The following is a 27,877-nucleotide window of genomic DNA, read 5'->3' as shown; positions in this document are numbered from 1 at the left end:
TGTTTTGTATGTGCCCGCCGGGTGAAATTAGCGGGACCTGAAAACAAGTTTCTGGTTTTCCTGCGATTTCAGCCGACTTGGCAGTTCGCACTACACCTGAAAAAATAGGACCCTGCTCGCGGGTTAAAATAAGGCGAACGACAAAATGTTTTTCAGTTTTAATAAAGCACTCGTGATGGATTGAACTTCAACTTGCAATGTAAGCGTAGGGTGCGTACCATTCGACCAAAAATTCCGGTTTGAATTTCCGAAATTCTCGATATATTAAAATGTTAATTCTGCCTAAAATTGTAAGTTTTCTGAGATTCTTTTGTCTTATAATTCCCGTAAGGAGACCAATCATAAAATAATTGAGATACTACGCGCGCTCTCATTGGTAGATAGATGCGTTTAGATGAGTGTGTGTAAACACGGATGTGACGTTTTAGATTCGCGCGCATTTTTGCGCGAAAATTTGCTTCCTATTAAAGTCGGCGAAATTCTTACGAGATACAGAAACCCTCAACTTGTCGTGCAACACGAGCAAATTTATTGGGTAACAAATTGTGAGTATGATGAAAAACGAGCAACAAAGCCAAAATTTGTTGCTCAAAGTAGACCCGCGCTCTACTTTTCGCAACAATTTTCTTCAACCCGTTACAAGTGTTTTAATTGCGCGACAAGTTGATCACGCAAGGTGAAAAACGCGAAACATCGACACAAAACTTGCAACGAAACAATGTTGCGCGACAAGTTGGAGGATTTTGTATCTCGTATTTCGCTGCCTTAATCCTTTCCTCGTCTGTCTCAGAAGTTGGGCATTTCAAGAAGATGCAGGGTTTTTTTTATCTCGAATCTCGACAGACTGCGAGTAGTCCCTAACCGCGAGAAGCGCGTCGCCCTCAGGATCTCGCAATTTTATTTTCTGGGACGCGAATTTTTTTTTTCTCACCTACGGTTGTGCATGATTTTTTTTCGGTGGACAATGGCTTGTGCAATATTTTTTTTTGAGTCAGGCTAGCTCGATTCCCCCCTCCCCCCTCCTACTCCTCCCCACCGGTAGCTCCCGGCTCCTTTCTTCTTCTTTTTTTAAGCTGTGCAGGATTTTTATTTTCAGGAAATTGCACCCCTCCACCGCCCTGTCCGTCCCTTACCTAGTAACCTCAGCTCTGTTAATTTTGTACTTGTTCAGGTTCAACGCTTCGCGCAATGTCTCAACGTCCACAAGTCAACAGCTCACCTCAGATGGTCCTCAGATCCGGTGGGGCAGGGGGGGGGGGGATCTAATATTAAATAGGGCAGGGTTTTCGGGGTTAAAAAAAGCGGTTTTGTTACCTCTTTGAGTGTTCAGCCTCGAAAGGTCCACAGCAGGAGCTTTTGTGGTACTTTTTAGGGTATTGAGCAGAAAAAATATGACAGGAGATAATGTGTTATGTAAGAATTGGTACCTCTTATACTTAGGGGAGAAAAAAATTTCAAGGCACGCCCACAAAACAGGATCTTGGTACCTCTTAGGGATTCTTTTCAAAATTTCCGACGAGCACCCCCCGTCCTTTCATATTGGAGTCCCCACCAACACCCCCTACCCGGGCCTCAGATGTCACCTCAGAAGTCAATCGCTCTAGATTCGTTTCCAGACCTCCTCCAAAACGTACAACGCCTAACGGATTTCGGTTTTACTTCTGCAAGCGAACAGCAAGCCTCATTACTTCAGACTTAAGAGGATATTCTGTCGATCTTTGCCAAAACGACGATGTCTTCCATTAAGAATGTTGTAGGGGACAACTGGCAAGCTCTACGTCCCACCATAAGGGAGAGAAGCGCTTGTCTTTTTAACAACGAACTTTTAAGCGATGTGAACTTTGTGGTCAAACGTCGTCTGGTGAAAATGACGATCGGTGCAGTGTAAAGAAAAGTAAAATGGTTATTCCCGCACACAAATTCGTGCTTTCAATTGGAAGTCCTGTATTTTTTGCCATGTTTTACGGTGAGCTGGCGGAGAAGAGAGATTCCATTGATGTTGTGGATTGTGAATACGAAAGTCTACTGGAATTGTTTCGTTTTCTGTACAGCGACAAAGTGAATTTCAACCCGAATAATGTCATGCGAGTGTTATACTTGGCCAAAAAGTCTCTTGTTCCCGCACTTGTGGATAAATGTATTGAATATCTGGGACAGATCTTGGATGGTTCAAATGTGTTTAGTATGATGGATTGTTCTCGAATTTTTGAGGAGAAAAGGCTTATGGAAAAGTGTTGGTGCGCGGTTGATAAATGTGCTGAAGACGCAGTAAAATCGAGTAGTTTCATTACGATTGAGAAGTCTGTGCTTGAAGCTTTGGTCGAGAGAGATACACTAATGATAAAAGAAGTGGAATTGTTCAAGGCAGTTGACAAGTGGGCAACAAAGGAATGTGAAAGACAAGAATTAGTAGCTGATGGAACTGTGAAAAGAAGAATTCTTGGAGAACGCATTGTAAAGGCAATACGCTTCCCTATAATGGAGCAGAGGGAGTTTGTAGCAGTTGTCCTTGACAGTGACATTTTGACATCAAAGGAGGTCTATGATGTGATGAAATATCACAGTGCAGTGTTAACATCTCCAGTACGATTTCCAGAGACTATAAGAGTTGGTAATGCTCATCGTTGTTGCAGGTTTGGCTCAGTGCAGGAGAGTGGATGGTTTTATGACCCTGATTTGCAAGATGGTTTAGTTTTCTCTGTGTCCAAGTCTATCAAGTTGCATGGAATTTGCTTGTTTGGAAGCCAAGATAACAAATACACTGTCGATGTGAAGATTTCTCAACATCCTTACCTGACTGCTAGAGATGCTGCAAATTCTTTCCCAGATCTTGTAAGTCAGGCACATTTGCATCCAGTAGTATTAATGACAATGCTCTGCATTATGATGGTTTTATGGTTTTGTTTGACAAGCCAGTTGTTATTCTAAACGAAGTTTCACATTGTGTAAGATCAGCCATATCTGGGCCTCCATCATGGTGTGGAGAAAATGGTGTTGCTTCCCTTGAGTGCTCAGGTGTAACATTCAATTTTAAGGAGGCCACAGGAGACAAAAATGGTACCAGTCCCAGACTGGGACAATTTCCACAGTTTCTGTTTACCATAGTGAAATAACTGATATTTCAACTTTGTCTTACAGGGAAGTTACATTAATTAAAAGTGTTATAGGCCTCTTCTCTTGCAGGCTGCATGAAAGTGTTCTGTTATAGATTCTTAGCTTGGTTATGGAGTTTTTTTAAAGTCTTAGATTCCTGATAATTGCATAAGACTGGACATTTAGGGCATGGTAGTACCTGGCTGTCCTTGTAAGCTGATCTTAGCCCTTTGTTTATGGATTCATAGTATTTTCTTTGTAAGCATATGATATCAAGTAATTTTTCACCCTCATCCAGTAATTTAAAGAACTTTGTTACTACTTTTTCTCATTTTAAAGCTTATATGTAAAATAATACTTCGCTTTTTATCTTTTATGCATAAAGAAACTTTGACCTATTTGAAGAAATAAAGATGTTTCAACAACTAACAATGATGAACTGTTTCAAAGTAATCATAATGGATGGTTATTAGACACATGTTCAAATAACATTCACGGATTGTACTCAGAGTGTAGTAACTAAAATTCAACTATGGTAGTTACCATAATAACTAGGGCAGCGTGGGAGGTACAGTCTTTGGCTTATGTCTAGGTAGTACTCAGGTATAATATGATGAAGGTACAATATACAAAGCCCTTTCTGGTTTGAAATTTATGATATGAGGATTTTTCTGGGTTAGAAATTGATGGATGAAAGATATCAATAAGAACTGTTTTTAGTACTGAAAAAACATGCACCAGTAGCTTAGGATTTCCCTTTTTTTGTGAAACAATTGAATCAGTCTCACTTACAAATGTAAACTAACCCATATTACAAGTAGACCTCTCTCTGTTTAAGCACTTAATCACTTAATTCATCCATGAAATTTTGTGAAAGATGCATAAAAAACAGAGAGAGGTGGATGCAAAAACTGTGCGAAACTGAATTCAATTTGGCCTCATTTGTACAGCCCCCCTGTCAGTAAATGAAAAACAGGGTTCTAAAGAGTGCAACTTCTTTTACAGGATTCTGCAAGTCAGAAAACAATTATTATAACTTTATTGCATAACAATACAAGTCAACTATTTAATAGTGTGACAATCTTTTAATTTCCTCAGTCTTCACAGGAACCTAAACTAACTTTATCAGCAAGTGAAGAGGGTAAACATATAAAATATTATTTTTTATCATAACATCAAAATGACACTCTTCATTTCCCATCTGTTTTCAGTATACAATTACATGTATGTTAATTTGTAACTTTAAAAATAACTTGCAAACTTTTGTCATAGTGTCTTTATTGATTTTGATAAATCTGAAAATATTTTTATATAATTTTATAATAATTTCTGGACAATCGCAGAACACTTAATTTTACAAACTCAAAAACAAACTTTGAGCAACAGATTAAATGAGACTTTGATAAACTAGCTTCAAGCAAACAGAACCTGGGAAAACAATGTAACCTTAAATAAACAATAGTCAATGATATAACAAACTTGTACATGTACCTTGATTGATTCATTCACCTTTATAAAGTGTTGCTCAGGGATAAAAGTGAGTGTGAGGTGAGGGGGATTCTTGGAGTGGAGGGGTGAGGAAACTTTTCTGCTTTGTTTGGGGGGAGGGGAGGGGAGATGAGTTCAGCAATAAGAAATAGCATTTAAATGGGAGGGGTTTGGATTTAAGGTGAATACATTTTGAGATGCAAATGATTCTTCGAGGATTTTCTTTGAGGGAGGGGAGTCATAGTAATTTTGGTTAACTAAATAATGGTTTACTCTCCTTGAGCACTTTCCCTCAGACTTGCTTAACCAGGGCTAAAATGTGACAGTTGCCAGCTTGCCAGTGGTGACTAAAAACCTAAAAGGGCGACCAAAACTAGAGTTTTAATCACATAATATGTGACTACAATACAAAAATTACAAATATTCAGCACAAGGTATTGCAAAGTACGAAGTTAAAATACAAATAAAATAATTAGTAGTTTAACTTTCTTTTCTTTCCACCAACTCTAATTTCATCAACTTTACTGAATGTTTAGTTAGTGGAAAATTCCAGGTGGATTAAATCCATAAACAATTCCAAGCCAATCCATACTTATTGAGACACCATTTGCCATGTGACTCCAGACTCATCCAGAGTACTGTGCAGTGTGTTTTCATCGCACGTGTTATCACCTCCACAACAGTTTTGGATAATTTAATTAAATTATGACAAAAGTGAAGATTTCTCTGGTAGTCAGGATACTGAGTTACTGCTGACCGAACAACCAAAGAATAAGAAAGATGTTTAGGAAGTTAACCGAAATTATCAGTGTTGGAAACTAAATTTTGACGGCACTTGCCATTCAGGTGAGTAATTCTCAAAATCCACTGGCCCTGTGTAATTTTCACTCACCCAGAAGAATGCCCCCCACAAAAAAATATTCACAATGATTCACAAACCATAAATTTTTTTGGTATCTTGTAATTACAGAGGCCCGGTTTGCTATTTTGCGTTGTCCTTTCTTTTTCTGCTCCATTTAGGAGACCCCTTGTTAGGATTGGGGACTGATTTTACTGTTTTATCCTCGTTTTTATCATCAGTTTTTGACACTTCTTGGAAATTTTTCCACATTTCTGTAAAAACAGTTTAACAAATAACTGGCGTTACCAAATTCACATATATCCATGGAATCGAGACATAGGAGTGAACAGCTTGTTGGCCTGTAGAAGACTGATGTTTTCCCTTTAATAAAAAATTCTACTAACTACCTAAACCAAAAGATGACTACAACAGAGGCACTTTAATTTTCAAAGCAGTTTCTATTTCAAGATGTATCCTCGTGAGATACATTTCTTAGCAAGCGAATCTTTAATTCTCATGTACTAATTACTGCCGCCTCAAATAGAGACCAACAGTATCACTTCATATACGTGTATTGTAAATTATCAGAGGTAGCCGTTTTTCATTTCGTCTATTTATGAAACACTATACTGTGTGTTATTGCCAAATTATTTGGGCATCTTGAAAGATAAAACAGGTAGGAAAAAAAGCACTGGTATGTTTTTGTTTAGAGATATTGTTGCCAAAATGTAAAACAAAAAGGAGTGGTATAAATATTTAAGCTTAAACCAAAAATGAAAATGGTACTCCCCAAACGGGCAAGTGATCAATGATCTGTAATTGCCTGACGCTTTCCACACTTGCATTGGCAAGCAGCCGAGGGCTAATTTCCAACACTGATTTATGATTCTAACAAAAGAGTGTGAACATTTCAAAACAGTAAAAGGCCAGAAGACGAATATTCAGGTAAATTCAACAACAGAAATTCCAGGGCCACTTGATTTGGTCCTGGGCCACTTAGAGATCAAGGATACTGGTCTGGCTGGCCACTGCACACTGGAGTTAAGTTTTAGCCCTGCTTTAAACCTACATGTGTACATGCATGTTATTAGCCCTAACAGTAACTCCTCATTGGTAGGCTGCAATTCTACTTATTCTAAGCTGAATAGAAAGTGAGGGAACTGTCCTTCTCTAATACTGGTTTTCAAATTCTTCTTGTGGTTTTTGAAGCTAAATTTAACACCAGGACACTGAATGGAATTGACACCACTACTTCCATGCCAAATGATTGGCCCAGACATCGCAGCTTTCACATAATACAACACGCCTTTCTTTAGAAACAGAGGGTCGTCAAATATTATGTCGAAGCCATAAAAAGTACCTGATCCTTCCGTTAATTCCATGAACACAGAAGAGCATTTCCCTGTTTTGGTAGCCATAATGGAACCATCAGTGGAATCTCTGAGCGTTACCGTCACCTGGTATTTCCGACTTTGGCTTCCAAACATAGAGACTCCATGCAAGACAACTTCCCTGTCCACTGCAAAGTACAGGCAGTCTTGATGGTATGAGCGATAAGGAAGGTTCCCAGTTTCCAGCACAACAGAGCTGAATCGGCAACATCTCTGACGCAGACCACTCCTTTTAACTTTTAAGAATTCAATTGGCGAGGTTGAAACTGAGTTGTAATGCGCCTCCATAGTAAAAGCTTCTTGTATTGTTAATATTCTACAATCAAGAACAGCTTTATCAAAGTCATCCCGTGTCATGACAGGAAAACGAATTGCTTTGACAATCTTTTCTCCAAGGACTGATCTTTTTGCTCTACCACCAGGCATTAATCCCAATCGCTGGCATTCTTTTGTTGCCCAGCCATCGACCGCTTTGAATAAATCCACTTCTTTAATGTTTAATGAATCTCTCTTGACTAGTTCTTCAAGCAAAGGCCTTTTTATTGTGAAGAATCCTTCCATTTTCACCGCCTCTTCTGCATGTTTATCGATCACTTTCCAGCACTCTTTCACCAGACTTTTCTCTCCATAGCCTTGAGCGTGAGTCATCACGCAAAACACATTAGAAGTATTTAAGATTTCTTCCAGATACTCAGAGCATCTATCAACAAGCGAAGGCAAGATATACTTCTTGGCCAAATACAGGACTTGCATAACATTGTCTTCATTCAATTTTACCTCGTCGCAATACATAAAGCGAAAAAGTTCTAGCAAACTCTCGTACTCGCAGTCAGGGAGCGTGATAGAGTTTGACTTCTCCGCAAGATCGCCAAAGAACATGGCAAAGAATACTGGGCTACTTATCGCCAGTACGAACTTATGAGCGGGAATCGCCTTCTTGCATTTCTTGTTTTCATTCTCGTCCAATTGCACTGGAACGACAAAGGAAATATCACTCAGAAGCTCATTGTTGAACATAAATTTGCTTCTTGATCTAATGGTTGGTCTTGTTGTTTGCCATGTTTCTTTCTGAGAGGACATTTTGGAGAAATAACTGCATAGAGACTCAAAAAATATAATGTAACCTGAACTGAATTTTGCAAAATGGCGGGAAACAACAAACAACAACAAACAACAAATTTGCGCCAGGAGTTCACATGATATGACCGAGAGAGACTGTGAAGAAGTTGTATTTTAGAACCCGGTCCTACTCTTCCATTTCCTCTTTCCCGTGCCAACTCATTCATCATGGCGGTCGGCAAAAAACTCACTAAAGAAGACGAAATTTTGCTGCAAAACTTCAGTAGAACCGTCTCCACTAAATCTTCAGCATTGTTCTATGCCAACGCGTTCTTCGTCTCAGCCATTCCCCTCTGTAAGCATGTCGTTTTAGTATTTATTTCACTATTTTACATTATTGCATGTGCTCTTTGTTTGAATCAGAAATTGTGTGTAAGGGATTTGTGAAACTGATTTCAGGGCTGTTTTGGAGGATTCACCAGATGGACCCCTATTCTTCTGGTATCATGTTTGTTGTGATGACTCTGATCAGCACGTGGCTAGTGGCTTTTGCCTACAAGAACGTGAAATTTCAATTGAAACATAAGTGAGTATAAGGTTACAGGAAACCTTCAATATAGCTTTCCAAACACTTAGGTCATTTTAAGTGTATATATGTTTCCTAATTTTATTTGTCCGCAATCACTTAGCCCTGATTTTGCGACTGAACATGGAAGATAAAGTGAGAATTTTTAGACTTCATATGATGAAGAGCTGTAGGTTTTCATTTTAAATTCATTTATTTCTTCAAATTTTTTTTTGTTACATGCAGGCTTTTTTTGAGCCTCACTGGCTCAGCAGCAGTGGCACATCTAGGGGAGGGGCCTGGGGGTCCCATCCCCAATTATTTTGGGTAAAAAAAAATGAAGAAAGAAGAAGGAAGAAAAGCCGGCAGGACAAGCACCCCCCCCCCCCTTCCCCCTCCTGGATCTGCCACTGAGTAGTCCTGCATAAATGCGATATTATTTTAGACCAGTGAATCAAATATGTGCTAATAATCTCTACATTATTTATCCCAAGTGTGTTTCAGGGCACACTCAACTTTATAGCAATTGGGTAATCAGATTGTGTTTGATTGATTTGGTCCCTGAGCATACATAAATGATAATCTAGATACAGAAACTGGTAACATATATCTCTTTTTTCATATATCTCATTTAACTGATATTGTTGAGGACAAATTCACACAACCACAATCCAGGTTAAAAAATTCTGTGTGCCCCAAGGAGTCAAAATCCGCAACCCTTGATATACTGTGACATATGCTAACCACAAAGCTACTGAGGGCACTAAGTTCATGTGTGGCATTTGTCCTGCATATTGTTAGGATCAACAATATTGAAAGTTTCCAGTATAGTGATAAATGAATCCTTTTGCGCTATGTAGCATAAAGAAGATAGGTTGAAGTACATGTTGGTAGAGTGAGGAGCGATGGCCTCATGATTAGTATGCTTGTCTCTAGATCGAGTGGTCTGGGTTTGAGCCTTGGCCAGGGACATTGCATTGTGTTCTTGGGCAAGACACTTTACTCTCACAGTACCTCTCTCCACCCAGGTGTATGAATGGGTTCCGGCAAAATTAATGCTGGGGGTATCCTTGCAATGGACTAGCATCCCATCCAGGGGGCGGTAGAAATACTCCTAGTTACTTCATGCTCTAGAAACCAGGATAAGTTCCGGCCTGATGGGCCACTTGGCTCATATGAAGACTTAACCTACCTTACATGTTAGTAAAAGATGATAAATACATTATGGTAAAATATCATTGTTAATTAGTTGGTCATACTTAGGTTAACAAATTTACTAATACAATAGTTTAACCAAGCTTAAATGTGTTTGCCATGTTGAATGTCAATCATTATGTAAACTGTAGCTGTACATGTATACTGTAGTTATAGCTTTTAAGTGTATTGTGTTACATGTTTATTTCAGGATAGCCCAGCGTCGAGATGCTTCAGTTACCAAAGAAGTTAGCATGGAGCTTGATTCTAACAAGAAGCTGACACGCCAAGAAAAGGATGAAAGGTTGAAATAAAATTTCATCCAGCTTAAACATCTTTTATGTGTTATAATACATACAACTGACTCTCAATGATTCAAACCTTCAAGGAAAATCAAGGAAAGTTTGAGTTATTGAGGGATTGTGCTATCGGGAGGTGGCAATGAATCACTGAAAAATTTGGAAATAGAACTATTTGTTTCAGTAAGGTTCATAACAAAGAAAGAGTAGCACAAGAACAGTAGTTTGCAAACATAATAAATCATAACAGATCTGAAGAGAATAAAACATAAGAGAGCAGCAGACAAATACTTTGGTTAGCTGCTGCAGTACATAGCTGCAACAATTTGTTTTAATAAAAAGAGAAAAGGACCACTCAAAAATAGTCTTGTAATCATCTCTGATACTTCACACTAATCTCTTTCAGCCCATCACTCAGAAAAACTTTGACAAATTGGACTTTGACCAATGAAGTTTGAGAGAAAATGACCTGAAAGAATAGAATTGCTTCAAATTAGCAGGAGGTTTAATTTTGGACGGGTTTGAGTAACCAAGGGTAATACCAGTCCGTGAAAGAGGCAAATCCAGGGGAAATCAAGTTTGGTTTGGGTTAAGGGGAAATTCAAGCTCTCTGGAGTTCAAATTATAGGGGGTAAACCACATTGATTTTGTGTTTTCAGTTTATGTTTGTACCATGTTAAAGGTTCCTTTTTCTGTATGCAGTGTAGAAAAACAGTTATTTATCCCTATTTAAACTCAGCAGCAATAGATGAGCTTGGGATTAGTTCCTTTAAGGAGGTGGAGCCATGTGTGTTGAAGCCGAGTGCTTACCTATTTAATTGGCTGCAATTTTAATGGTTATGTAAGTCTGTGTAAAATGATAATGTTGTAAAACTAATGTTAAGTTATGACTTTGTTTTGTAGAATCCTTTGGAAAAAGAACAAGGTTGCTGAAACTGAAGCCATCACTTTCTCCATATTTTACAACAATGCCCTGTACCTATTCTTGATTCTGATAGCATCATTTTATGTTCTGCGAACATTCAATCCTGCTGCGTATCCTTTACATTATCTACCTCTTTTATGGGAATTGTTACTAAGGGACAGGTTGGTGGTAGGCTTGATTACTAACCCTTCCTAGTTTGTCAGTGCTGGCACTGCTAAACCAGGAGGTTCTTCATTCCCTTCAATTTGAAAAAAGTCTTAGTAGAAGTGCTTGTTGATTTTCTCCCACTGTCAGGTCAAGGCTGTGCTCTAACAGCACCCGTTCACCTTAGGTAACCGGCTTCCATCTTTAGGTGACAAGAAAAACATACCAAGTTGCCTGCCCGGACAACCTCCTTTTTGAGATTTAAATTAGAGATGAAAACAGTCTCACAATTATTTGTCATTCCTTTTTGATTTCTTATATAATGAATTTTACAACACAAAGACAAAATGACTGAATCCAGAATGTTTAAATCCATCTGGGAAGTCAAAACATGGGTGGTTCAATGGCTCGGTTCGATGCGTACGTTTAACACTGGCCTGCAGTGATACAGACAGCAGTTTCCTTGTATACTTCGTGTAGCACCAACAAAAAGTCTTCTTAGTTATTGTCATTTGTGTAATGTGCATTAATTTTTCTACATATATCAACCATTTTAAGTAAAAAATGTGTGAATTTCGTTTTTCATTGTGGACCTTTGACAACAGTATTACAAGAAAATTACATGAGACCCTTTTATCTTTGGCGTCTGTAAATAGGACGTTTTTATTTGAGGGTCAACTGGTTATCATATATTAATTAATAATATTATTAGATAATTTTAACATATTCATTTACTAATATTAGGTGAAAATGTTTTGTCACTTGTTTGAGACTAGTGAAAAGCCAAGTTTTAAACTTCACAGATTTGTCGCTAATTTGTATGTACACCTTGCTGTCATGGCATTTCCTTAACAGCATTTTAGAAACTATCTGCTGTCCACATCCTTAGCTGGTGGTGTGCTAGCTTTGCTGTCAACTGGATCATCTGCTTGAGAAGGAAAAGGATCAAAGTGGCTCAGCTGTCTTCCATTTATTGATTTTAATAAATGACGTAGTTAAAAGATTTACTGTGTTCCATTATTTTTTGTACTATCTTTTTTTTCTGAACTATTCATCATTAACCTTTTCAATCCCACCTGGAAATATAAAATAATACTCCTTGTTGATTGATACTCATTCCTCTGAGAAAAACTTTGTAGAGTTTGTTGATACATCAAGAGAATACCCTCAGTTGATGCTTTCCTTTATCGCTGTCATTGATCAATACTCTAAAGGAATTTCTTTATACTGATTGCTCTAACTTGGGATAAAATCACTTTGATCTCAAGATAGTGGCAGACAATACTTCTCGTAATCAGGCACTCTGTTTTGGTCCAAACAATAGATGTGAACATTGATACTTTGCGATCCCATAAGATACAATACCACTCCACAGCCTATGCTTATTCCAATCCAAAGGATGTCTTACTGTGGCAGTTGACTATAACATTACTCTGAATTACTAAAAATAAACATTTTGCTTTAAGCCACTCAAAACATAGATAAAAGCATTCTCTTGAAGTTCTGATGCACTTGTTTCACAGCCTTGTGATTAGGATGTAGTGTGATTATCGCTGACAGGTCTAATTTGGTTTCCAGGAGGACCCATGAAAGGTTTCATTCTTTTGCCAAGCATGAAAACATTTAAAAGGAACTTGGCTATTGACTCAAGATTACTGCCTTGGCTAGTTTATGAAGTTGGGAGATAGGATGCACATTGCTTCAGAAGTACAAAAATACTAATAACTGGGGACTCAGCTACAGAAGGGTGACTTAAGTTTTGAAGGAGTGTTCACAAGTGTAGTATGTACTCCTAAAAAGTTCCATCAACAAAATGCTTGTCTGCGGTTTTTAGTAGTCTTGTATGTTATGATTATCCTGCCATGCAAGTTCTTCGAAATATATGAATGATAGTATTATTTTAATGTCAAGCCATAGTAACAGAGTAATTAATCCAATGAAGATTATATTCAGACAAAATTCCTGGTCAAACAGTTCACACCAATGTATTTATCTGTGCATCTTTTTCTTTTTTGCAAGACACTGAACTATTGCAAAAATTAAGATGGAAAGGTAGATCTTTTTCAAAATTTGCAATAGTGGAAGGGGGATCATTTGTTTCGGATTTTAGAAAATATCCATATGCACCCCGTGGAAGGTCTCTGGAAATTCCAAATTGTGTGGGAGAGAGGGTCCTAAAAGCCAAAAATTGCAAAGAAAAGTATAATGCTAAACTGGAATTTCTGAAGGGTTGGATGATTCAAACACCTTGCATCTTACATGAGGGGGGGGGAGGGTATGGATTTACTGAAATATTTTTTTAAAAAGTTGAAAACTGAAAAAAGGTTGAGGAAAGAAGAAATTACAAGGAATACAGCATTACCCTTTTCAACCCAGTTAAAAAACAACAAAAACAATAAGTTGCATTTAGCTCCATAAATTAGGCATCTTTTATTTACTATGAGCTAAGGGGGATGCTAAAGGGAGTGGTATTCAACTGCAAAGCTGGATTCTGTCAATCAACTAAGTATTCAGCCAATCACAGAGAGTTAGCTTATTATGGACTATCTATTATTTTAAAATTTAGCCAACTCCTTGAATCGGTGGTTGAGGAGAATTCAAAATTTGATCAACTTTTATGCACACTTGAATTTTTTATTTTGTTCTGTTTATTTGTTCAAGTAAAATACATGTTACCCAAATCTAAAACTTCATTTCAGTTACTAAAGTTTTGTGGTGAGTTTTGTACACTTTGCCGGTTACCATGTGAAAAAGCAGGATTTTTCAGCAAGGAGTTCTGCAGGATCTCAGTGAAAAGGAAACTCTTTTGTCACGTGATGATTCGTAAGGAGAAAACAGAAACACTCATTCCTAATAAATGCGTTTATTCCAAAACGGTAAATTATCTGTTTAAGAATGAGGGTCCTTAAGATACCCAGTACATATATTGTTTTTGACTGCAAGAAATTGTTTCATTTTGTGCAACATTACGCGAGAAAACTTAAACGACACAACGGTGTTTTGATCAATCTTTCAGTTTCTCCCTAGTTAACACAAGTTCAGGTTGGCGACCGGCCGCCGACAAAGGCAGCTGCGCAAGTCGCAGTCGCCATCTTTCGGAAACGAAGAATTTTTCCACATTTCTCTCTGTAATTTATTTCCTATTTCACCGGCTTTCTAAGCTCCATTTCTGCCCATATGTGACGACTAAAAATGTCCTCGACCAACAGTAGAAAGAAAGAATTACAATCCTCAACGGAAGGCTCAAACGGTAGGTAGCGTAATTTCCGTGATTTCCATGTGTCTTTATGATAATCTTACTATTTCGGGTGAATTTGACATTTGTTGCGTTTGCGTCTGGAACTGAATGTAAAAGCATTTAGATGAGCAAGATTTTTGCTTCTTCTAAAATTTTGATGTGAAATACTTCGTTTGTGAGTAAGAAAATGTTATGTTTTCAAGCGTGATGTTTGTGTTTTGAGAATTGGCGCGTTCATCGCATTTACAGTCGAGTGTATGGCATATGCTTTGTTAGGGGATGCCCTCTTGTTTTATACTTCTTCATGTATTATTACGATGGCAGCTTCCCCAAAAGGTCAATCTGTTAAGAACAAAAGGATTTTAGCTGCATTTTCCCTTCTGGAGGGAGTTTTCCTCGCTTTAACCTCGTGAATTTAAAAGTTCGCGCTGTCCGAGATGTGAAGTCGCTCCGGTCTCGCCGAGCTTTAGAACCGTGTGGGATTTGGGCAAGAATCGGAAAATATTCACTGCGCAAAAATGTTGGATTTCCATTCAATAACTCGTAACTAATCGTGTCTGGTAGAGGTCAACAAACGCAAATTGCCACAGTCAAGAATAGGGAATTTTTATTCTGCATTTTAAGACACTCAACATAGTTTTTTAAATTAAACCGCTTGCCGGCTTCTCCGTTCTCTTGTCGTCATATCGAGACGGCAAATCTTAGGTAAAATTGGTTAAAATGCTATGTGGTTTATGTTGTTTAGGGAGGCGATTAGTATATGGTAATGAATTTATATGTACAGTTGAAGGATCGCTCCCCTTCTAGCAGGGAAAGGATCGCAGGCTCTCTGTAAGGCATTTCTTGCGGGCAATATTGTTTCAGATTCTTAACGTTTGTGTCCCTGCATGAGTAGAGGAGAAGGGGTGACTTTTAGCTTCTTGCACATAATTTAATTTCCAGTTAAACTCGGTAAAGTAAACTAAAAATATCCAGCAGTGGCCAAATTTGAGGAATTTGTTGGAATGAGGAATCATAGAGCATTTTTGCATCTCCCACGTATCTGTCTCTTGAGACCAGTTTGTGGCTCATTTTTGGAAAGAAAAAAACTGCTTGCTTCATCTCAAATTCTGCCATGAAAATAAATGGTCAGAAATTTCCTGATTGCTTGAGTTTGAGATTCGTATCAATTTTGAAAGGTGAATACTAGATATGTGTTATTTTCCAGCAGGGAGGTCTGTATTGGGAAAACTGTGCCCTACAAAGCTATTGGAAACAGTAGCACAACTTATCAGTCGATCTCACCAAAGCACCCCTGCAGCCAAAAGTACGAAGGCCAATTAGAAAAGTAGATTAAAACAAAATTATTTACAGTAGGGTAATGCAAAAATCCTGGAAGGGCATGGTGTGCTGCGAAATTCATAAAGACCACAAAGGTGTCAAGAAAAAACTTTTAATTATTTTAACTTTTGAGGGTGGATAATTAAAATTGTAAGAAACAAAATCATGAATATTGTGCTTCAAGGACAGATTTATTTTCAATTGACTTATTTGTGTGACCTTTTGAAGATATTATCTTCAAAACCTGTTCAAGCATATAGCAGCTAATCGAAGCAGACCTCTCCATTTTGTAAGCAATGTATCCACCACTTCTTCATAGCTCTCCTTTGCTTTACTTGTTATTGTATGACCAGCAAAGCACAAGATTATGCACTATTACAGAGCCGAACTGCTAACAACCAAACAAACTCTCCCAACTTTGAAACACTCATTTGAATTTACATGCATCAACCTTTTTTGCCATTGTGTTGTTCCAGAATGTACCCCCTCCCCCTCCCCAATGGAGATATTTTTCCTGTCTGAATCTTTAAAGGTGAATAGAGATAAACTCGCTAAGGTCAATCATTGATGGAAGTGTAAAAAAATGCAAAGGATCAATGAGTTACGAAAATAGATCAACACAGCTATTTCACCTGAAGAATATGCTAATATGTGAGTGTATGCACCACGATATGCTAATCCATAGTATTTACCACAAAGTACATAGGGAAAGGTGTTATTAAAAATGGAAGTAGATCCATGCATGTAACTACTTTTTCAAGTGCAAATGTTACACTAACCATAACGTTATCAAGGCTTGCAGTGACAATTTACTATTATTTGCTATTTGGATTTTCCGTTCATGAGATGTAATATGTGCATGTTGTGAGCAGATGCTGATGGTGAGAGACCTCAAGCTAAGAAAAGAAGGACAGAGGATTCTGGATCAGCAAAGAGCACCCAAAATGGAAAGAAGCGTAAGAGAGAGGATGATAATGAGGTGAGGTATTGATTCACACAGCAACTGAGTGAGTGAAGATTATTTTGGAAAAATTGAATAGTGACGTTTAGGATGCTGCTTTTCTTCTTTTTCTCCTGAAGTTTTATTAAAGGGTACTTTTAAGAAATGGAAAGTTCACGAATGTTAAATGATAACAAGCTAAGCAGAGCATAATATTATCATGTAAACAACGTTTTGCTTTGTGTTCTAGTTCAAACTTAAGATCAGGATACCTCAGTTTTGTGGGAATTAGAAAATAACAACCTAAGTCCATCACATTTCTTCAGGATATAATCAGGATATAATTTTTTATGTTGTTTTCTTGTTCACTTTAAATTGGACCAGAAACAGTCAGCAGCTGAAGTTATCATTTCTGATAGTACACCTTTAATAAGCATGCATTGGTATTGTTTATGACTGTCAGTTGTCACATCCTGATACTTCACAGGAAGATGCAAATGTCTTGGATGATGAACTGACTGTAAAGAAGTCAAATGCAGCCTCAGATAAAGACTCTCTTTCTGGGGACACAAATGTAAATGCTGATGAAAACAAGGAAGTAAGTGCATCTTATTTATAATCCCACCTAAAACCCCTTAGGAAGATGAATAACCATAATAACCACTTAATAGATATAAAGATTTTTGTCAAGATGCTCAATTTTGAGGTCTCGGGACAGAAGGAATTTCATTCAAATAATGGTTTGAATACAAGAGTAATAAAGAACAAGGTTTTTTTCATTACAGAGTAGGGAATAGTGGACATATGTGTGTGTTTAAATAGCTTGTAGACCTAATACTACAGTCAGTTTGGGAGAATATAAAAGTACATGTACTTATTTCTGTCAATATGACATCTTTTTCAGGATGAACAGTCAAAAGCCGAAGCAGTTGCAAAGCATTTTGGTCTTAACAATGTTGAAGTGAATCTTTCGGAAGAGAATGAACAAGGAATGACCTATTTGAAGTTCAACAAACTGATACGACCCCTGATTGTTGAAGCCAATCCTGGAACAGCACATACCAAGGTCAACTCGCTTCTTGGAGCAATTTGGAGTGACTACAAGAGGAAGAAAGGCAAAGACACCAGCTCTTCAAATACACCAAGTCCTAAAGCAGCCGGAAAAGCTAAGAAGCAGAAAAACACATCCAAATCTACCAAGGCATCCAAACAATCTGTAAGCATGAATATGGTGCATAGACTCCACGAATAGCAAGTTAAAGTTGATTAATAGCTAACAGGGCTGTCATAAAGGGCCGTTGAGTAACCTGTAACACCTGTTACAGCTGAGTATGCTTGATTTTTCCTTGATGCTGCGGGTGAAATTGCCTGTGGTTGATAGAATTCAACTACAAAGTAACAAGTTTGCTACAGGTGTGGAGAACAAGGCTACAGGGGACTCAAAACTTAATAACAGCCATGGCTAAGTGCCTGATATATTGTAATCTTTGTCTCTAAACATACAGAACATACAGACAGGGTCTGACATACTTGTGAATATATGAATCTATACAGGAGTAACCTTTTGCAAATGTGCCTGTCTTTGATGTGTGAACAGTAATATATAGATTTAGGCCAGCCTAAAAGCGTTGCTCCTGGGCCGGGTTGTTCAAAGCCTGATGAAGATGACCCAGAAAAAGGTAGAATTTTGCTTTGAGTTTTGTAACTTTGCGGTGAGGTTTCTGTATATTGTTTGGCCTTCTGTTTTGAGTTTTAATAATCACCATATACACAAAACAAAACAGCAAAAAGCATTTGTATAGAAGAAAAAGTTATAATTCGATTAACTTTTAATCCTGGGTTAGCGTAAACCGGCTTCCGAACAATCCTGCCCTGTTTCCAACAAGCTAACCCAATATGAGCCCACGATCCAATCAATAAGCAGCACTTGGTCAGCGGTCAACTTCAAAAAAACACATGACCTCAAGGAGCTGTAAACTTGAGCCCGCGATATGGTCACGTGATACTGGTCAGCGGATACCTTGTTTTGACAGGTGTCAATTGATCACAACATGGATGTCCAATATCAAGGAAGTACACAGTAAACCAAGGCTGCGTGTCTCTGTCAACCTATTATTTGAAGTGTGGCTGCCATGTTGGGCAACTCTGCCGTCGCCGTCGTCACCATGTGTATGCACCCACGAGTAATACTGCTAGCCATGATAACCATGAGAAAATCAACTGTTGGGTTTCCTTTTCTTTCCTATATGAGTATGGGGCTCCGCTTGGCAGCCCTTCGGGCTGCTGGAGCTCCGCTAATATCATATGGCTAGCTTTGCCAAAGTGAACCAAATTTGGCACTCATGGACACAAGGAGATACTTGGGCATGCTCCCAACCATATACAAACACTCAATTTTTAACCGCCAAAAGTCAGCGCCTCCTTACAGGTCCCTACAGTGAGTGGTCTCAAGGATGGTAGCCATTGTATTACACTGTATGTGTAGTTTACCTACATTGCAGTCAGGCCTCGAGACTAACAGTAGCCAACTAGCCTCAGACTAGTAAAAATTCCATTTTGGCTAGTGGTTTTTGCGCTTCACTAGCCATTTTGGCTAGTGAAAATGAAAATTTGTGAGCACTGCAGGCCCAGAGGAAACCACTTAAAAGTTACTTTCAAATTTTTTACAAAACGAAATCGAGTCAAAGGCTGCAGAATTTAAAAAATCGGCTGTAATAAATGTCATATAATTTATTAGCCCAAACAAGAACTTTAAATTACTAAAATGTGTAAGAATGATTGACTTTTTTTGTTTGTTTTTTCCCTTAGTAAAAAGCAACGAATGACAAACATAAAATGAACTGCTTGCCGCTAATGATAAGTCATGCATGAAATCATGCGGAACTCTAGGGATCGTGTTTCATGCGCGCAGCATCTGGAGGTCATGTATGCTTTCAAAAAAGTAAAAAATTCGCAGTTATTCAAAAATTTGAATGGTGCCTATATAATATCGATGGCTATGTTTGTAAATAAAGTTAAGATGGAATGAATTGTTGTGTTCATGAGAAATCGTTAATTGGCATTTTGAAAGAAAGGAATGATTTTCGGCAGTGAGTTGTGAAGTTCTCTGGGAATTTCTCATGGGAGTGAAAACTTCGGTTTTCATTGTTGAGCGATGCCTATAATTATTATAACATCGTGGCCTATGTTTGCAAATGTCTGCATCTGGCTAGCGAAAAATTTGTTTTGGTTAGTGAAGCAAACCAGTCACTAGCCACTGGGCTAGCAAGCTGAAAAGTTAGTCTCAAGCCCTGGCAGTGGGGTATATTAAACATACTTTTAAATCATTCTGTGTTTTTTAAATGCCTGTTGTGTAGAAGGAGATTGTTGAGTTATCAGATGGAGATGACTCTGAACCTGTGTCTGGTCCTGAAGTGGAGGATGATGATGAAGTCGTTGGTGAAAAGAATGGCACTTCAAAACAAAGAACTAAGATTAAAATGGTTTTTAAACCAAAATCAAAGGGAGCTAAAGGTTAGTTTGATGGCTAATTCCTCTCTTTCTTTTTTGCTTAATTGTACATCCCTGTTTTATGAAACTGTATATTTATCCAGTCAACATTTCACATTTGAATGGAGGTTCATTGTCAGTTTTGATTGCCTCACTGAGAAGGGGTATGTTTGAATGAAGTAATAGGTAATAAAGAATTGGTTCATGCGTGCATGCGTATATGGATCTATGGATGCATGTGGCAAGCTTGGAGAGCATGGGGGAAGCATAAGAGTCGCTCAAGGTGTGGCAGAGAGCAACTCTAGCTTGAGTGCTCTCCAAACTTCCCAAGTGCATCCATAACTCGATTAATATGCACAGCTAAAACCATGAACCAATTCTTTTATAACATAAGGACAACAACTTGTGTGCGAGAACACCTTTTATTTGTGATTGACTGCAAAGATCTCACAATGCACAGTGAAGGAAAACAAAGGATCCTATTGCGTGGTTAAAAACGCTGAGCCATCAGTTGAGTGACAGTTGAAGGAAAACACTTCATCTGGTTCCTAAAATTGTCAATGAAAAATTCACTTCTTCAAATTAATGAAAATAAGAAAACAAAGTCAAGACCACTCAATAAAAATGTAGACAAACAAAGTCAAAATACTCAAGTTTTAGTAAACATCTTAGCTTGGCAAAAGTCAAAGGCTTGAAGTTGGGTTTGGATCATTTAGAATGATGTTTACATTGCTGAAACTTGCAGCTAAACTCAACAAAAATTTTGCACCTAAAGTGAAACTGCACCCGTCATGTTTACGTATAAATAGAGATTTTTACTGTAGTTCAATAGCTCGATATTTACAAAAATTTATTGATTTACATTAGTTGCTTTGCACTCTTTACTTTCCTTAACACCCTGTTTCCAGTACAGTTTGAGTTGTGAATTGTTATTTACAGTGCTTGTCAATACTTTCCCAACTTAGACTGAAAACCTAGTCCTAGTTAGATACTTAGAAGTAATTTGAGGGGGATTTGTATCATAGGAGACAAAAAAGCAAAAATCCAGGATGATGACAGTGACCGAGGAAGTGAGGCCAGCTCAGGTAGCAGATCAAAAAGGACTAATGGCAGAGCAAGTGGTAAAGCTAAGGCTAACAAGAAAAAGACTGATGAGGCAGTTGATGAAGACAGTGATACAAGCCAAGCTAGCGGAAAACCCATCAAGAAAAAGGCAAGAAGCACACTGAAAATGAAAAAGGAAAAGGTTATCATCAGCAAAAAGAAGAAAGAAAGGAAGAAAAGTACTGGTAAGACTCTTAGATGAAGCTGTACTCAATTGACTTTTAATTGAGCATCTTTTACTTGTGGTGCCATTTTAACTGTTTGATCTTTTTTTTGTAGGGAATGATGAAGATAACGTTATGAGTGTGGTAAGTCTTATTAACACTGTGCATTTTCTCATGTGGAGTACCCTGAAATGAAGGAGTAGTATCCCTTCATTGGGGGTATAAATGTTCAAATTCCTGTAGTTTCTAAATGCTACTGAAGCTGCCTTAAGAACTCTTATTAGCTGTATGAACTGGTTGGCTTATTATAGTAATAATATAAGTTTTGCGCTGTAGCCTGAATAATTAGGAATCAGATTGTAAAAATTAATTAAGAGCCTAGGGAATCGGCAGTCGTTAAATGCTTGCAGGTAGTTTTGCTGACGAAAAGTTTGCAAACATCAGTAGGTCAGGTGGAAAAGTAGTCACTCTACCAAGAAATAGTGCTTTTACTCTCAGTAGTAATACTAGAGTTTGAGTCTGGTAGACTTTCTTTATAACAATCTGATCTCTTATCTTGTACATCAATTCAAAATATTAGCGAACTGGCCATTAGAGAAGCAGCTTGTAGGCAAAACAAATGGTTATCAGCCAAGGGATAAGAATTTTTGACCACAGAAAATTGTGCAGTTAATTGAAAGTGGAAAATAGTTGTTTTGGATAATTGGCATTTGAATGTAATGAAATTTACTATGTACTGTACCAGATGATGTTTAATGCATACCCCTCACTGAATGTTGTAAAAATAAGTACTGTTAACTAATTGTTAAGGAGTTCAGAGCATGTTTTGCATTGGTGATGATAGATTCCATGTTAATTGTTCCATGTTAGGATGAACATCAGGATTACTGTGAGGAATGTGAAGAGGGTGGAGACCTGTTACTCTGTGATACATGCACACTGTCATTTCACTTGAGATGTCTTGATCCTCCACTTGATGAGCCACCACAGGGACGTTGGAGTTGTCCTGTCTGTGTAAGTGAATGACTCTGCAAATCTATAATAACAAACTTTGCTTTCAATGAGTTTTTGAGGAGCTAAAAGAGACAACATACAATCTTCCCACCATTAATCCTCCATTTTGTTAGACCTACTGTATAAAAGTCCTCTGTACTGCAAATTTTAAAAAGTTTGAAGAAATTCTTTCCTTTGGTTTGCTTCACCTGGCCATTTCATTTTTATGTTAATTGGCTTGTTTAAGCCTTATTTTATGGTGTGCTGACTTAGGAAAATTATCTCTTGCAGGAAGATGAAATGACAAGCGATTCTAGTGAAGACATGCACAGCGATTATTGCCGCGTGTGTAAAGATGGCGGACAATTGCTTTGTTGTGACAGCTGTCCATCAGCTTATCACTTGCACTGCTTGATTCCACCCATGAAAAAAATACCTGGTGGAGACTGGAGGTGTCCAAGATGCAAGGTAATCAGAGCAGTCACTGTTTGCTGTGGTTGCCTAATTGCTTCTAGTAGAATTCTACTGGTATACTAATGCAAATGCTGTAATCTGATTGGCTGAGCCATTGAACACTATCAGCCATTAGCGTGCAGTGGCTGGAGGTCATCTATGAAATGACAATGTTTTTTTTGTTTTTCTGAAGTTTTGCAGGAAAATTTTGATGCAAATGGATAATTAAATTCCCAAGAAGTCTAAATGAAGGACATTTATGGTTTCTTGACTTTTGAAAAAGTTGAAATTATTGAAAAAACTAATGCGCACCCGCACACAACTTCAATTTAAATGACAAGTCAATCAAAGCGATCTCTTTCAGGGCAAAGTCTAATAATATGTCAAGAAATAATTGGAACCATTACTTGAAGTAAATTTTAGTAAGAATTCTACTAAAACAATTAGATTATTCGCTCTCGATTTCTATAATGTGATAGTTGATTCGGCCTTCAACATCATCAACTATCACCTCATAGAAATCTTGACCTCGTAATCTAATTGTTAATTAGTAGAATGTTAAATTTTCTTAGTATAATGCAAATTCTGCAATCTGATTGTCCAAGCTATTGTACACTTGTACTCTTATACATAGTGAAAATGTTGATCTAATTTAATTCAAATTATGTTTTTCCTCGTAGAGTGAACCACTAAAAGGCAAAGTTGAGAGAATTCTCCACTGGCGTTATGTTAACCTTCCAGTTGAAGGTAGTACATTGTTACATTTTTTCAGTCCAGTATCGAAACCTTAATTTTTAACTTGGGAATATTTGTCAATGTATCCAATTTGTTTAAGGTACTGTGCTTGATGCAGATGGGAACGAAGAGCTAACTGAACCTGAGGTGTGTATATTTTATGGCAGTAAAGAGATCAAGTATTATTCAGTTGCAGTTAATATTCTTTCCAGATTGTTTTGTGGCACAAGTGGTGATAAATTACAATTTTAGGTTTTTATTTTTAATGTACGTTAACTTTTTTTCAGACCTATGAAACAAGGGAATTCTTTGTCAAATGGGTGGACATGTCTTACTGGAATTGTTCATGGATAACTGAACTTCAGGTATATGTTTGAGTTTACTAGTAACAGGGATTTTTGAGATCCTTTGAGATCAAAGAGAAAAAGAGAAGGCAACCATCCTTAGTTAACAATACCGTAAATCCTCGAATTAGCACCTCCCTCAAATAAGTACTCCCTTCAAATAAGCACCCCTCCTATCAGCCGAAATTTAAAATAAGCAGCCCCTTGAATAAGTGCCCCCCTCCCCATCTAGCCTAGATGGTTCATTGAACTGACATGTTATTTTATTGTTGTGAATGTGTAGCTGGAGATTTACCACCCCAGCATGTACCGAGCATACTTCCGTAAGAATGACATGGAAGAACCTCCTCCAGTTGATGATGGTGACGAAGACAAGGAGACACCAGCACATGTTATACAAAACAGTAAGGCAGAGGATGAGAGTAACCTGGAGGCAAGGTTTTACAGATATGGAGTGCGACCAGAGTGGCTACAGATTCATCGCATCTTGAGACATAGGTCAGAAACCTATATAGAGCATGTGTGTTACTCTGTGCTGCATTATCTGGTGATGAGAAAAGGGAGGTTTTACATAATATTTTATTGTCAACTCAAAGTGCAACAACAGGGATGTTTTGAGACTATAAAACAGAAATCAGGCTAAGAAATAGATCTTAGGAGTTGTTTCATATGTCAAAAACAAACTAAGGTGTATTCAATGGTTAGCTCAGCAGACTAAAGGACATTAATTTGTGTAAATATCTTCTTATATAATAGATTTTCCCCAAACTTAAACTGCAATCAGATAATGAATTACATAAGTCATAATTCAAGAAAAAATGAGGGTCACTGATTTCATTTCAAAGATAAATTGTGTGGAAAAATACTTTAATTTGAAACATGCAAGAGGCTTGACATTGTCTCCAGATTTGTAGGTTTCCATTGTTTCTAGTGTAGTGGCTATCGATTCAGGCTAAGAGATGCACTTTGTCCTATACAGGGTTACAAAGCAATCCAAAGAAATGTATTTTATCAAATGGCGAGATGTTCCATATAACCTGAGTACATGGGAAAACACAGAAGATCCTGTGAACTCTCAAATCAGGTTTGTGTATTTTTCTTTTCGGTTTGTGTTTTGTTGTCCAGAAAAGAAAAAAAATATATAACTGGGCTTTTATTACTGCATTACATTGTTCTCTAATGCCTTTTCTCTTCACCCAGTGTAGAATTCCTGAATGTTGCACAAAATAAAGTGATGAAAATTCTAGTGAACATTAATCTGTCTTGTGCAATGAAAAATGCAATAAAAAAAATCTTGAAAATTTTTTTTTTTGTTATTATTACTTGTAAATGTTAAGTTACAGCTTTAGGGTGTTTGATCTTTATAATGGTCAGTTATTTAGGTTACAATGCAACTTGTCTTTCTTTCAATTCAAAAAATGTACATTTGTCGTATTTCGTAGCAAGTGTGTACCTTATGTTTTAAGTGTAGGACCAATAATGTTTGTTTGAGTAAATAACAATTTCTTTTTGTTTCCAAAGTGATTTCAAGGACCACATAGCAAAATACAAAGAACTCAGGTGAGGTCTTACTCAACATTAATTTCATTACATATGCTTCCCTTGAAGCTGTGAGGTTGAGTGGTCAGTGTATGATATGTGTCAGTGTACAGTGAGGATAGTAGACCCAATTCATTGCTTCCCAGTAGTGTTAGCCCAGATTCAGTTCTAGAGTTTGACATTGTGACAGGCTGTGTTGAGGCCTTCTTGTTCCGTGGGTCATTGTTCCAGTTTGTTCACTTTCTGCTTTATTCTCTTTCTGACTCCCTTCCTCCCATCCATCACTCCTTCAATGTGGATGTTTAAAAGCAAGGATGGTTCGTTGTTGTCTGTCTCATGGTCATCTCTTTGTGTAATTCTATAGAGATGCTTATGAGAAGAAAAACAGCACCAGTAAGAAAAAGCCACACAAGCAAAAGAAAGTCAAGAAAGCAGCACCAATCGGTGATGTAAGTTTTGTTCACTTTTGTTCTCTGTATTAATTTAGCAGTGCTAATTCATAATTTGATGGCATTGGCATCTTAAAAAATAACCCTTTTAATCACATATTTAGACATCATATTCATTTTAAATTTAATTCAAGTAGCAGAGCATTACACTGTATTATAACTATCATTAACCTTCTTATGCTGTGTTCGAAAATTAAGATTGAAACATTTTAATATCAATTTGATATAATGTGAAGTGTAAATGGTAACATTTATTTATTTATTGATCAATACCAGCTTGATAACTCATGTTACATGTGTTAATATAATGATTATGAAATAATTAATTGTAAAATAATGATTCGTGTATAATAATTATTACTATGAAAAGTGAGACAGTGAAAATAAATGCAAACTTTAGAAGGTACTGACTAATATTTACTGTAACATTTCATGATTATGAAATAATGTATGAACTTACTGTTCACTGGAAATTTCATCTATTAATTGGTAACCTAAACATCAACTTGATGCATTCAAATTTAATTTTTGATTAATAATCTGTAAGATATTTTGATGTTTAGTACTTCAAAGCCTATGAGCAGTAAATGCTCTATTTACGCTATTAATTTGTACCAGACTGTCCTTACATTCCTGAAATTGTGAGTAATTTTTAAAAAGTGCCACCTTATCTTCTCCACTCATTTTATTTTGGTTCCCCTTAATTTGGGAGAAGAGAGTTTGATGGATGTCACCTACAGGATAGTGAATCTTGTGAAATCTACTAGAGCGGCAATGGGTGACAAGCAAACTTTGAAGTCTCAGAGGAACATGTGCCTTTTTTACAAATCTTTCATTTACTCACTTCTCATGAAGAATTAGCAGATTTATTTTTAGGGGACTCAAGCAATGACAGCATCTTTGGTACTAAGGAAGAGAGTTTATTGCCCATGCCCACCAGAATAAGTTGAACTTAGTCCTTTCACGTTGTTTTTTTGCAGAGTACAGCTAAGCAATATGCAAAGATTTTTAGAAAACAGCCCTAAGAAAATATGCACTCTGATTGGTTAAAAATCATGTTTCTATAACTCGATAGAAACACAGAACTAGCACGAGCTGTTGATGTGATGATGGCTCGGGTAAAGAGAATTTACATTTTGATGATAAAGTAAACAAGCTGTTTTTCTTTTTTTGTCGGGGTGTTTTCTAAAAGAAATAGAAAACATGTTCTTTGTGTTTCTATTGAGTTATAGAAACACTCGTGAAAGTTTGGGAAAACTCAAAAAAACTGTGGAAACACTCGCCTGTGGCTCATGTTCCCACAGCATTTCTCGTTCTCCCAAACTTCCACTTGTGTTTCTATAACTCGATAGAAACACGGTACATGTTTTCTATGTCTTAAATAATGTAGAGTGTGCGTAGTCATGGTCTGGGTTATTCTGACTTTACGCCAGGATGCACATGGTGTAATGAAGAGGTGTTTGTTGCTTGGTGATTTCAGTGACAAAATCCACAAACTCACTCGTAGTTGATTCCCTACCTGCTGTCATAACTGTAATATTTATTATGAAATGTAGATATCTAGTTTTTGCTAATGATGATTTTGTGGCCTGTGTAGGATGAAGATCCTAATTCAGATTCTGAATCATCAAAGGTTGATAATGCAGATAAACCTGAAACCGATGTAAGAGGCTACAGTATAAATAGTAGACTTTAACTTTACAATAGATACTGCTAATTAAATGGCTCTAAACTATAAAGATTTAGTCATACCATTAGAAGGTAATAAACCATAAATGACTACTTGCTTTCTTTTATCAGTGACTGCATGATTTTAAGGAAGAGTAAAATGAAGAAGTAAAAGATAAATACTTTTGGCAATAAACTATAGGAAAAGCTTCAATAAATTTTGCAGTTGATCAAGCTCCCAACATTTGCATAAGAATTGCAAAGTTCCTGCTAAAGCCAAATTCACTTTCCTTGCATCTGCTTTTAACAAATAGCTGTAAAAAACTGTGAGGAACTCATATTTCTTTCAAATCTAACCTTAAACGTTACTCCACAAATCAAAAGCTTTCATTATCCAGTTTGCATTTAAGATTTTTAAGTGAACCCTTAATCACGAACAGTA

At 37.2% G+C, this 27,877-nt stretch overlaps 4 protein-coding genes across 7 annotated transcripts in view; 3 read left to right on the top strand and 1 right to left on the bottom strand.

The window, feature by feature from the left end:
• Nucleotides 1-1,254: 1,254 nt before the first annotated feature.
• On the top strand, nt 1,255-3,437 carry LOC145481208 (BTB/POZ domain-containing protein 6-like). Its single transcript, XM_081459639.1, has one exon. It carries the CDS (start codon nt 1,900-1,902, stop codon nt 2,926-2,928), a length of 1,029 nt encoding a protein of 342 aa, XP_081315765.1. The 5' UTR covers nt 1,255-1,899; the 3' UTR covers nt 2,929-3,437.
• A 2,496-nt stretch (nt 3,438-5,933) lies between these two features.
• On the bottom strand, nt 5,934-7,924 carry LOC145481207 (BTB/POZ domain-containing protein 6-like). The gene has a single exon (XM_081459638.1). The coding sequence runs from the start codon at nt 7,891-7,893 to the stop codon at nt 6,553-6,555; it is 1,341 nt and encodes a 446-aa protein (XP_081315764.1). The 5' UTR covers nt 7,894-7,924; the 3' UTR covers nt 5,934-6,552.
• Nucleotides 7,925-8,006: 82 nt separating this feature from the next.
• Nucleotides 8,007-11,992, top strand: LOC145481211 (translocon-associated protein subunit gamma-like). The gene is made up of 5 exons (XM_081459643.1): nt 8,007-8,227; nt 8,332-8,458; nt 9,843-9,935; nt 10,834-10,965; nt 11,863-11,992. The coding sequence occupies exons 1-5, from the start codon at nt 8,101-8,103 to the stop codon at nt 11,930-11,932; spliced, it is 549 nt and encodes a 182-aa protein (XP_081315769.1). The 5' UTR covers nt 8,007-8,100; the 3' UTR covers nt 11,933-11,992.
• Nucleotides 11,993-14,069: 2,077 nt separating this feature from the next.
• The window catches only part of LOC145481205 (ATP-dependent chromatin remodeler CHD4-like), a 34,391-nt gene continuing 20,583 nt past the window's right edge, over nt 14,070-27,877 (top strand). For 2 of the 4 annotated variants that reach the window (XM_081459634.1, XM_081459636.1), the window contains exons 1-17: nt 14,070-14,249; nt 16,430-16,536; nt 16,985-17,095; nt 17,402-17,713; nt 19,854-20,010; nt 21,012-21,275; nt 21,370-21,398; nt 22,125-22,268; nt 22,539-22,715; nt 23,381-23,447; nt 23,536-23,582; nt 23,723-23,800; nt 24,063-24,277; nt 24,759-24,863; nt 25,301-25,339; nt 25,683-25,767; nt 27,365-27,430. In XM_081459634.1, coding sequence (XP_081315760.1) covers nt 14,192-14,249; nt 16,430-16,536; nt 16,985-17,095; nt 17,402-17,713; nt 19,854-20,010; nt 21,012-21,275; nt 21,370-21,398; nt 22,125-22,268; nt 22,539-22,715; nt 23,381-23,447; nt 23,536-23,582; nt 23,723-23,800; nt 24,063-24,277; nt 24,759-24,863; nt 25,301-25,339; nt 25,683-25,767; nt 27,365-27,430 — 2,061 coding nt within the window. In that variant the 5' untranslated portion in view covers nt 14,070-14,191. Of the gene's footprint in view, nt 14,250-16,429; nt 16,537-16,984; nt 17,096-17,401; nt 17,714-19,853; nt 20,015-21,011; nt 21,276-21,369; nt 21,399-22,124; nt 22,269-22,538; nt 22,716-23,380; nt 23,448-23,535; nt 23,583-23,722; nt 23,801-24,062; nt 24,278-24,758; nt 24,864-25,300; nt 25,340-25,682; nt 25,768-27,364; nt 27,431-27,877 lie in introns of those variants that run through there. The other 2 variants (XM_081459635.1, XM_081459637.1) reach the window with 2 other exon arrangements.

The sequence above is a fragment of the Orbicella franksi genome, chromosome 3 (assembly GCF_964199315.1).
Source record: "Orbicella franksi chromosome 3, jaOrbFran1.1, whole genome shotgun sequence".
Lineage (NCBI taxonomy): Eukaryota > Metazoa > Cnidaria > Anthozoa > Scleractinia > Merulinidae > Orbicella > Orbicella franksi.
This window is presented reverse-complemented; position numbering and strand designations above follow the sequence as displayed.